This window comes from Mastigoproctus giganteus, chromosome 8 (assembly GCF_048544385.1).
Source record: "Mastigoproctus giganteus isolate SK-2022 chromosome 8, ASM4854438v1, whole genome shotgun sequence".
Taxonomy (NCBI): Eukaryota; Metazoa; Arthropoda; class Arachnida; order Uropygi; family Thelyphonidae; genus Mastigoproctus; species Mastigoproctus giganteus.
This window is the reverse complement of record NC_143582.1, coordinates 73797757-73809997: the sequence shown is the minus strand read 5'-3', so window position 1 is coordinate 73809997 and position 12241 is coordinate 73797757. Positions and strand designations below refer to the sequence as shown.

The window sequence follows — 12241 nt, the reverse complement described above, 5'->3', positions numbered from 1 at the left end:
AAGTGTGAAGCACTCTAATCAAAAACACAGACATCTGTCTCAACAGGATGTTCAAGCATACAAGGATTCTTATAGAGATCTTCGGAGGAGATACCATAAGGAAATAGCTAATGCTAAAATAGCTTGTTGGCAAGGATTTGTCAAACAGGTTGGGAATTCAGAACCGTGGAGATTAGTTTACAAAATCTCTAGAAACAAATTAATCTGTGGAGAAGTGTACAATACAGTAAGAATAAACGGAGCAGAACCTGAGGACTGGAGCTCTACGATACATGCTATAGTGTCAAGTCTGTTCCCTAAAGATATTCCAGAGTTGGATACATTGGAGCAAGGTCAGATACGTCTTGAAAATAGTATGTATACGAGTTCAACTGATATTGAGTGTTTTAATCTGTTGGAGTTGGGTTCTGCCATAGCTAGACTAAACAGCAAGAAATGCCCCGAAATTGATCTTGTGGAGAACCTTGTTATCTTCAAGTTTTTCAACTTATACCCACAAGTACTGCTAAATCTCTTAAAATGCCTCCTGGAAGGGTACTTTCCGAATCAGTGGAAATTGGCATTGCTGAAGATTCTTCACAAGCCAGGGAAAAACGCATCCGATCCCCGTGCTTACAGGCCAGTTTCCTTACTTGCTAATCTGGGAAAGTTATTCGAACATCGTCTTGCTCCCAGAATACTAAAGAAATTTGAGGAAAACCAATTATGCTCAAGCTGTCAGTTTGGCTTCAAAAAAGGGAGGTCCACTGACGATGCTATTTTTACATTGACTAACGTTATCCAGAATTCATCTTCTAAATATGTTTTGTCAATTTTTGTGGACTTTGAGGGCGCTTTCGACTCCTTCAGGTCTTTAAGATTGGCTAAATGTGATAATTATGTGTACAGGGTACTGAGATCATACTTTAATGAGAGATACATCATGGTCAAGGCAAACCATCTGCCTTATAATGCCCAGGTTTCGAGAGGATGCCCCCAGGGGTCGGTGTTGGGGCCTCTTCTCTCCAAAAGAGACTGGGGTGTGAATAAAAAGACCATGAAACTATATTATAAAGCAATATTTCTGCCTATAGTTTCGTACGCAGCAGGTATTTAGTACCAGAACATCGTTAAGGTGAAAATCAAAAATAAGCTACTATCAATTCAAAGAACAGTACTTCTGGCACTAAATAATGTCCCTCGTACAATATCAAACAATGCCCTCCAAATCCTTGGAGGAGAACTGCCTTTAGATTTATTTATCTTATACCGTGGCATGATTTATAAACATAAGAAAGGACTGCAGGTATCTATTATGGGAATTACAACAGACCCAGTTAGTAACTTGAAGACAGAACGGAAAAGATTATGGAGTGAAGTGGTTAGTATTTGGCAAAGTAGATGGAATGAGTCTGTGCATGGTGAAGTCACAAAGAAGTATATTGAAAATGTTAAGTTTGCTTCTACTCAACCTTCTGTTTCATGGTTTGCACCAAGCATGTTTACAACGTATTTATTAACAGGCCATGGATCTTTGAGGTTCAAACTTTTCGACAGAGGTTTGGAGCCGGATCCTTTTTGCACCTGTGGTCAAATGGAGGACTGGATCCATGTTTTACTATTTTGTCCGCAATATACATACCATCGAGTATTGCTACTTAATCAGGTTCCAGGTCTAGCTGAGGATAATGTAAAAATACTACTTGAGAACAAAACAAACTTTTGAGACTTTCCAGACCTTTGCAGAAACGGTCTTGAAGAAAAGACTTGAATAAGAACTCAAATCTAAAATCGAATAGAAATCTGACAGCTGAGAAGTTAATATATATGTTTGTATCCCATTAAATATAAATAGAATGACGTTGTAAGATATGTAAATTTAATTGTATTGCTAGGATTTAGAGTTAAAATTCTAGTATCTTGTACAAATGTAAATATTTACTTCGCTAAGTTTATTGGAGTTTTTTCAAATTGGCTTGTATCTGCTGAGGCTTGGATATTTTTCCACTAGTTTTTTTTTTTTGCTGGTTTCCAGGTTTGGGCAACCTGGGGACAGGATATCTGGCACCGACCGGTATTGCACTAACTCCGGTGGGTGCGGGATTTCTGCACAAGGCACTAAAGGTGATAGTAGACCCAGGCTCGGCTGCTTGTGCCTGGGGGAGGGCAGCGGCTACCTAGGTGTTGGCTACTCCCTGGTGGCGAGGTGGACTGACACAAGCGACACACCATACACCAATACATAAAGCTTTGCAGAGTTTCTGCACCAACACAGACATGCAAGGTGGAGATGGGCTTAGGCCTAGGAGCCACCCTCGATACAGGTAAAAAACACACACACGTGTTCATATATAATAAAAAAAATATATAGTGATGAAAAGTGTAATTAGTACGAACTCTCTTCGACCGAACTTTGCGGTGGGCTATCACTCAACCCTCACCAAAAATGACCGATGCTGCGACGTAAACTGAGGAATCAGACTTACAGGGCAAAATGCAGGACCTCTGTGATGATATGAAGGCAAACGTTTGGGCGGATTTTAACCTGCCACTCTCACTACCGCAATTACGCACATCCACCTGTTGGTTAGTGAATATAACGAGTCTTCGTGTAGGAATTTTCACGAATCATTCAACTATTTACGCACATGATAGCTCTTTAAATATTTCCAAAAACTGCAGCAGTAGCAATCTACTGCTGCAGTTTTGGGAAAACATTTAAAATTTTGGGGCGTAGCTGCTCACCACCACATGCCCTCAGTCGGAAACAGCCCCTATTCAATCACTGATAAGCCACAAACCACTCCCAACTAAGTTGCAGCAAACACTTTTCGCATCGTTATAAAAGGAACAATACGAATGAATGAATGTTTCATTCATACATGTTGTCCCTTATTCATATTCATACTTACTCTTTTGATAAACGATGAGTAAAGTTTATCCCACTCTGAGGAAGTACTTTTAGTTTTAATGTGTCAACGTTATTGTTTGACGCGTGCCATTTGGAAGTCCTTTCTACATTTGTGTTGTCAGCGATATTTGCGCTGAGATTCCACTATCCATACACATGTTAAGCCTGGCCTCAGTTCTCTTGAGGTTTTCTTTCTGGTGTATTTCTTATTAATAATCAGCGGTATTGATTTTAGGTTAATTGTAATTCAGGCTTTTAAAAGAGCTCTTGGAATTTACAGAAGACATTGGAATAGATCACAGGTAACTGCGATTTATATGGACTGAAACAAATATTTTGTGAAGTTGCTGTACGCAAAATGAATGTCCAATAACGTGTCTGTTATGGCTCTGACAGTATGGATCTGAAGATTCAATAAAAACTTGTAAACAATACAGTAGACGAATGACCTTTAATATGCATAAATGTACAACTGACGGACTTTGAAAAGAGATCAATCATTGGGTTGTCAGAAGCTGGATGATCAGCATAGCAAATTACCGTTCGTGTCGGTAGCGATGTCTGAACTAATAGAAGCTGTTGGCAACAGTCAGTACATGGAAGTATCCGGAAAAAATTACTTAAAATTAAATTTGATTGTCAAATTTAATTAAAGTAAGGACACTAATTTAATTACCACCCTTTACCTGTTCTGACTTTATGATCACTTGGCGACCTTTCCGGTCGCCAAGTGACATCAGAAGAAAGCCCGAAGGAGGATCAATAGATCCGCCGGCTAGATTCAAGAAACAGATTAGTTACAATCCTCAAGATTTCCATCATCATAACCTCCTAGCTGCCCTTATGTTGGGAAGCACGGATAGCAGATGACTGCGAGAAGTGCGGTTGCATTCTCGCCGTCGTCTCCTCTCATCTCTGTTGCTAACAGTGCCCGACCAAGATATTTTCGCGCACCTTGCAGAAAGGTTTTTCGGCGCCCACTTTACTAAGGATATACTGTATATATATTTTTTTTCATGATTTGTAAAAATTTGGCACCCCACCCCAGGCAAGGGCCCTACTAGCCCGTGCCTTAATCCGGCACTGGCTTCTAATGTCATTCCATCATTGTTAGCATTAGCGTCTACAATGCTACAAGGACAAGGATGGTAAAAAAAAAAAAGTTTAAGTGCAGCCATTATCAACCCACTGCAGGATGGAAGCCTCTTCAACAATTCATGCTGAGGGAAATGGACCATAATCTGCCACGCTGGTCGGCAGATCGACCGTATTCAGCAGTCAGGGGGCTTGAACCCCGGTCTACTCAAAGAGCGTGTGCTACTGCACTCCCGCTCCTGACCACTCGGCTACGGAGGCCGTTATCATTCGTATTTAGTGACAAATCAAGTTTCTGTTTCGGATGCAGCAACGGCGGTTTGTTTCTAGACACATCGAGAACAGAATTCAGCCTGCATCAGGGAGAGGAGTCATGGTGGGGCGAAGCCAACCATTTCAGTCGCCGTATAACTGGTCGTTATTGATGGCATGTTGACGGAAAAACATTATGTTGAAACTATTCTAAGACTCGCGCTTCTGCTCTTTCTACGCTCTATCCACACTCCATTTTCTAGCAGGACCACATGCGATTCTTATATCCCGACATCGTTTACATGACGCGGACATTCCTGATTGGCCTACACGTTCATTAGATCTTCGTTAATCGAACACATTTGTGATATTATTGGACCTTATCTGATCTCACTCCTAACCACTGTTGCTTCATTCAGTACAAAAACGAGAAGTATGGCTAAATGTTAAACCAAGACGACATTCTTGGTTTAATTTCGACTCTGCCGCGACATTTGGCCATTTTTATCGCTGTTTACTGAGGCCATATTTCATATTGATGTGCTCCATATTTTCTTAAGTAAATGCTGTTGAATTGATATACATACTTAACCATTTATTGTGTACAATGGTATCTGTCACTCCACTTATTTTGAACTCAAAGCAGACACTGCTTTTAGGTGAGACAATTTCAGTGACGAGCAGTGCAGTATGGTTTTCCAGTAAAGAAAAGTCTTATCAATTTTTAGTATCTGTTCAAATCCCGTTTATTGCACTCCTTTCTTATCGGAGTTTCACAGATGCGATTATTACAAGCGAGTGCCATAGTATCCTTCTTGTATCATACTTAGTCCATCACGGGAAACGTTCACGATCGTTCACCAAACTTAATTCTTCCTAGATTCATTTATGCTATGGCCTGTCAGTCAATAATTTTAAACCATAATCTTATTTTCTGTTAAGGATATCTGACGTTAGATTTGAGACAGCAGTCCTGAAAGGATTCTACTAAAGAACTTCACTAGCGGCGAAATGTGCAAGTTACCGAAAGAAAATGTTATTTGTTTTCGGAATTCTTTTTGCTTTGCATCTAAAATAAAAACTTGCAGACTGCAGTATGGCCATTCTCGCCCATAAAGAATGCCGATTCACATCTAGCAACTTATGACAATGTTCCTATAGTATTAGGGTCAGGCGCCGCCTGTGGTTTCCCACATCTGCGCAACGACAATGTTCCCAGTGACTCATTTCATAATTTGTCCACAGTCCACACTGAGTCTCTTCATTTAAAAAGGGTATAAACGGCATTTAAATTTCTTTACGCCTTTAACTTTTATTCATATTCTTAACGTTGATCTGCTATAAAGATTAGAATTTAATAAAGCTTACCACAGCGTGAAAGTTCCCACGACAGCATTTCCAGGATTACCCATTGGTATGGGATCAGTTCCTTTGACGTAGCGATGCAGCCTTGGTTTCAACATCCATGCTGCCACTAGGGCAGAAGCTCCTCCAGTCAAATGAACGGCGCAGGAGCCTGCAAAGTCTATTACTCCTAGTTTCATCAGAAATCCATGCTCTCCCCATATCCATCCGGCAGGGACGCAGTATGTGAGTGTATTTACGAAGGAGAAAATACAATATGCGTTGAAATCAGCTCTTTCTGCCATAGCCCCAGATACGATAGTCGTTGCTGTAGTAGCAAATGACAGCTGGAAGATGAATGTAGCGAAGACTATACCCATATCGTTAGATCCAGTATCAAGAAGGAAAGAGCCAATTCCACAAAAAGGAGACGTTCCCGGTCCTTTACCATACTGAAGACCATATCCAAACATCCAGTAAGAGAGTCCTCCGAGTACAACATCAGCAGCGTTCTTCATCAAGATGTTGACCTCGTTCTTCTTGGACACCACTCCTGACTCGAGTAATCCAAAACCTACAAAATGATATGAAAAATAAAATTCTAACATGGTCTGTTAACTGGAGAAGAATATTTTATTTATTAATATTTTATTGATCTACGAGAATTAATCTATTAAGTAATTAGTTAAAGATAGTTAAGTGATTGTCAAATTTAATTAAAGTAAAAACACTTTTACTTTTAATTTAATCACCACCCTTTACCCGTTCTGACTTTATGATCACTGAAGAATTTGTACACGAAGTACCACGAAATGTCTAAGAATTGTGTGTATTTCTTTCAAGGCATATTTCACTCTATGCAGGACGAAGTGCTTAGATTTTCAATTTTCTTCAATATTCGGTTTAGAATTAGTGCAGTTTTGTTACACATACGCTTATAATAAGTCAGTATTTCGCGATAGTCATGCTTCCCCCCCCCCTTTGTTCTTGTTTCTACTCCGGACCGACTACCCAGGTCAGAGTTTACAATAAATCATGAATACAATCGTTAATCGTATTTAGCGGTCACGGGCTTGAACCACGGTTAACTCAAAGAGCGTGCGCTACAGCACTTTCGCTCCTGATCGTCCTCGTGGGTAGCACAGTTGGTAGAATCGCCGTCCTCCCCCACACCGGGTGGAAAATACCCGAGTTCGAGTCCCGTCGATGGGCCTTTTTCACAACGTGGCTGAGTTAGTCGGTCTCAGGCGAGGGTAGCATGGTTTTTTCTCAAAACTCAGGTTTTTCGTCCAGCAAACAGAAAATCGACTTCAAAACACGCAATTTACGGACAGTATATACGGAGCAATATGGCCTTACTCCCTGATGCTCCTAACACTATTACAACAACAATATTCGCTGCTGACCACTCGTCTACGTCAGGCTCATTTAAACCCATAACCTCTTATATCACCTACTTGGGCATCTTTCTTTAGAAATTCTCCTCTGAAAAAAAAAAAAAAAAAAAAAAGAAAAAAAAAAGAAAAAAAGCATTTGTACGATCTTAAATACTTCGAATAGTGAACTCGTAAATTCAGTATAGTTCCTCCTCTCTTTAAATTGAAAATCCACTACTTTTTGAAAAAAGAAAAAGTTTAAATTTGTGATCTCCTTTTCAATTGATGTGCGAAAAAGCATTTTCGCCTACGCCTCAATATTTGCAAACGATATTAAAACACTCCAGCAAGCTTTTATGCACAATTAAATTTGCGATGACATATTCTCTTATCTTTTTCCGTGTCGAACTTTTAAAGCACTGTTTTTTGCAAAACAAGTTCAGAAACCTTATTAGTTTTAGCTAAATGGTTTTGTTTTCATTTCTTTTATGTTTCAAGAATTGAATTATATTTTAATATTACTATGTGCTAACTATAAAGTGATGACGGTATCAGAAATCAGATACTATTTGTAAACTTGTTACATACTTGTTACAAAGCTTTATTTTTTTAAATAAATTCTTTACTTTGAAAATAGTTGTTTTGTTTTAAAAACATATTAATTATTAAAATGGTATTAACTGCAAAACCCGTTATTTCTCAAGGGAATTTGCGAAGTCAAAAACATTGGAAACCACTGGTATATATCAAGTTGCCGTACTTGAGTAGTTTTGTTCAGTATTAAGTACATTGCACGTTCAAGTTCACCATGTACCCTAAAAATCAGGGCTGCTTCTTCAAATAGTTTTTATATTATAAACTCCTCGTATATTGTTTAACTTGTTTAAATCGTTAATAAGCTTGAGTCTACAATTTTACTGCTTTGCATGTGCGTACAATGATGCTTTCCCTTAACGATCGAAATTCTTTGTCACTTTATTAAGCAATTAAAAATTTAACAAAATGCTTTCAAAAATTTTAACAAAAAGAAGATACTTACTTCTATTCAATTTTGGTTTAGATAATGAGAGAGAGAGAGAGATTTATACCAATTTCAGTATCCCATATTGTCACTTACCTGTTTGCATAGTAAATATAACAAATGAAGCTGTAAGGATCCAAGTGGCATCGTCTGCTCCAACCGGATCGAGGCCAGAAGCTTCCTTATCAGTGGAATTGACCATATTTTAAAGATAAAGAAGGAGAAGGCAAATTCATATAAATTTTCGACTTGTGTTGACCTTTCGTCTTGCCTTTCATCTTTATTTTGAAATAATCTTTTTTGTCCGAAAATAATTACCAGCCATAGAGGAGGGGAGGGTCTTCTCGCAGAACGAACAGTGATATCTTCCGAAATTATATCGTATGAAAGTATCTATTATATTTGAGTCTTTGCAGCTGACGCTATCAGCGTTCTTGTCCAAACATATCCAGCAGAAATCTCATCGGATTTCGATTTACCTCTCAAATTCAGTTCGCCGAATTAATAGCGCAGGTGGTTCTCAGTTCGTACCTTACATCGAAATATTCCATATTGATTTCTGTGTTGGAAAAATAATCAGATCAAGTTAGTCAATAGAAGAACTTTTTCCAGTAAGATACTTAGTTTTATAATTAATACTAACAAAATGTCACAAAACTTATTTTATAGAGCGAGTTATTAATAATCATTTCACATAAAAGATTTCTCTTTTGTTAATGCAGACATAGTACTTTTCTGATAGTATGAATAATTAATGCAGTAATTGATCCTTGAACCATCAGTTCGTGTAAATAGATGAGTATATCGAAAGAGAGAAATGGATATTAAAATATTTGACTAACGGGCTCAGCCCAGAGCTGGATCGACGTATTTCGGCGTAGGAGCCAGCTATTCAAAAGTGTCCTCCTCCACCCCTTCCACAATTGACTATATCATATGAACTTGCACCATTAAATCTTTTAACTCTTGTGTCGGAGGCAGGTGCTTCGTTTTCTGCATTCATCTCGGCACTGGTACAGTCTGTGTCAGTGCCCAGATGAATCCTGTCAGATTTTCCGATTATTTATTCATATTCCAAAGTTGTCAAATATGCTGTACGTACACATTAAATACAGTATATTTGCATGTTAGTTTTCCAAAGGCATTTCCTTAATCATGCTTATCAGGCGAAAGAAAATTTTGATAAACTGTAACATTTTACACATCATGTCTTCGTATAGAATTGAGTTATGTAATTAAGATATGACGGTTTGCGTATGAAGATGTTTGAAAAATTTCTAAATAAAGCTGTACGGAATGCAGGTAGGTAGACTACTGATCAATAGAGGCTTCACAACAGTAAATGTCATCGGGTTCTGCTTCTTTTAGATTGATTTCCTAGACTTTATGGCGCCTGCCAGTAATGAATGGAAATCAGTTTACTGCCATTGCGCTCCCTAACGTCAGCCGGAGAAAATGTGTAAATATCTTTACTACCAAATGACCTCACGCAACTGCAGCAATCAAATTTGCAGCGATTTAACAGAGAAGCAGTCACGTTATATAAAACGTTGTAGTCCACCAGTATAAATTTCCCCCCAAGGATATGGCCGTTGCTGTTGTACTGGAGGCCTTGAATGATTTTCTGTCTGTAGAAAAGCACGCAGTAGAGGAAATAATATCTGTGCCACAGAAGCAAAGAGGAACCATTTATTAATATCTCTTTTGGGTATCTGTTACTTATGTATGCCATAAGATGGCATAAGCAACAAATACCCAAAGATTGGGAAACGGGAATGGTAATCAATTTGACAAAAAAAGGCTCCAGAAATAACTCTAATTACTACAGAGGAATAACACTGCTATCAAATGCTTCAAAGCTATGCTCTAATTTACTAAAGAATAAACTTAATATAGTGAAGAAGGACAATGTGGGTTCAGAAAAGGAAGAAGCACAATATATGCCATTTTCTCATTGCAACAAATTTTGGAGAAAAGAAGAGAATTTAACCCTACCAACATTTCTGCTGTTTATTGATTATGAGAAATCATATGGCAATGTAAACCGGAAAAAAACTTTGGAATTTTTTACATGAAGAAAATATCCCAACCCAACTCCGGAAAGTGATAAAAAGCATATATAAAACCTCAAAAGTCTGCATAAAATATTCTAACGGCCAACTATCAGACCCAATTAACACCAATAAAGGAGTCACACAAGGATGTGGACTATCACCAAATTTATTTAATATCTACTACATCAATAAAATTATTAAAGAATGGAAATAAGCAATTAACAACGGGATACAGTTGAACAACAGGAATAAAATCCAAACTATATTATATGCTGATCAAGTTATAATTGCAAAATCGGAAGATGAACTACAGATAGCAGTTAATGAACTGAATAAAATAGGCAAACGTACGAGATGAAAATCTTCACCTCAAAAATAAAATCAATGGAATTATGTGGAAAAAACATACAAAGAGTCAAAATTGTTATCGATGACAAAATAATAGAACAAATATCTGATTTCACCTATTTGGGAAATTTAATATCAAATGAAGGGAAAGACATCCACTCTAAACTACAAAAATAGAATGAAATGAAAGGAACGATTAAACGCCACTTCGGAAAACAAATGACAACTGAAACAAAATTACGACTGCGCAACATCACTTCAAAACCAGCCCTCTTCTACTGCTTTGAGACTTGGGTCATAAATATGAAAGATGCACAAAAACTAGAAGCAGCACAAATGAGATTTTTAAGGCCATTATTTGGCTTTACAAGAGTAGATCATCAAAGAAATGTAGATATTCGTGAGAAATTAAAAGCAGATAATAGTAAATGATATAAAAACGGTATCAGAAAAAATGGATCAGCCACGTAGAAAGAATGAACCCAAACCGGATCCAAAAGTTAGCCTTTAACTACAAACCTACAGGCAAAAGAGATGTGGGTCGACCAAGACAACGATGGCGAAATGAAGACCACCTCCAAGAGCTACAACGCAACTGGTCTTAAAAGACCTAAGCCAGATCAATTTCATGATGATGATGAATCTCGAACTCATCTTTTTGAAAGTCGAGAGATCACCCGAAATGTGGGAACTGTATCCTTATAGCTAGAGTTTCGAAATTTTTAGAGAGTTAATAGTCGTGTAGAATCAAAATAACGATGCGTATAAAAGGCCGGACTAGCCGGAACAGTATACTGTTCTGGCCTGTCTGGAGGGGACGAATTATGGTTTTTTTTTATGCATGGTCAAATTAATTAATTTCGGGAGATGGCTGCGGGGTTTTCTTCTCTCTCTCTCTCTCTCTCTCTCTCTCTCTCTCTCTCTCTCTCTCTCTCTCTCTCTCTCTCTCTCTCTCTCTCTCTCTGGTTTGGTATTTGTTTCTTCATCCGGTTTTTTGGTTTTTCTTTTTTCATTAATTTTTGAACATTTCAGATATTACCATCACTGAAATAGAATAAATGCAGCTGGCAACCGATGAGAAATTATCTCGAATTAGTTGCTTGCTGCGCAAACACAGTCAAGTTTAGTAACCTTAGACGGAAACAGGGATGATGTGACTACTAATTAATGAAGGCTACAGTAAGCACTGCGTGATAAAAATAACAATAATAAATAATACAAACGCCCAGTCCGCCTTTTAAATCTCAGTCTTCAATATGCATGGGCTAGTAATGGGAGGGAATACACTTCGGCGAATTGCGTTATGGGAATGCGGTCCAAAATTACTGTCTTTCTTAAAGAAAATCGGATAAATTAATCCTTTCTCCCAGTTTTATAACGTCGTGCTATTCTTATATCTGCCTTTAAATCCAATAGCCTATTAAATATATACAGTATATATATTTTTTGAAAGGCGATGCGTATAAACGAGTTGTTTAGGAAACCTGTGCATAATCGAATGATGTTTTATTAAAACGTGTTCCGCATTTTTAATTAAAATAGAACAGGTTAGTTAATGTACGCAGTGCGGTATATTTCAGACGCGTTTGATTATTTTTTCTTAAATTAATTGAATTTTTATTCTTTTCAGTGATTAATAGAAGATAAGTAAATATAGTTATTCCCTTATCAATTAATTACTAAGATTATAATTTTATCGAACTCTTAATAAAGCTCTATATTTTACGTTATATAAACTTAGCCATTCGATTTAATTACAATTGTATAATATTTATTACTCTCGTATACTTAAGTCTCTTTATACAGGGTGTCCTTGAAATCGACGTATTTATTGAGGGAATAGTTAATTAAAAGATACACA

At 37.6% G+C, this 12241-nt stretch overlaps 1 protein-coding gene across 1 annotated transcript in view; it reads right to left on the bottom strand.

Moving 5' to 3' along the window:
- The window catches only part of LOC150081633 (putative ammonium transporter 3), a 56150-nt gene extending 47970 nt beyond the window's left edge, over nt 1-8180 (bottom strand). Inside the window, exons 1-2 of the mRNA XM_090380271.1 lie at nt 8075-8180; nt 5606-6155 (exon numbers count right to left, since the gene is read on the bottom strand). Of these exons, the coding sequence (XP_090236397.1) occupies nt 5606-6155; nt 8075-8180 (656 nt within the window). The remainder of the gene's footprint in view (nt 1-5605; nt 6156-8074) is intronic.
- Nucleotides 8181-12241: the final 4061 nt, after the last annotated feature.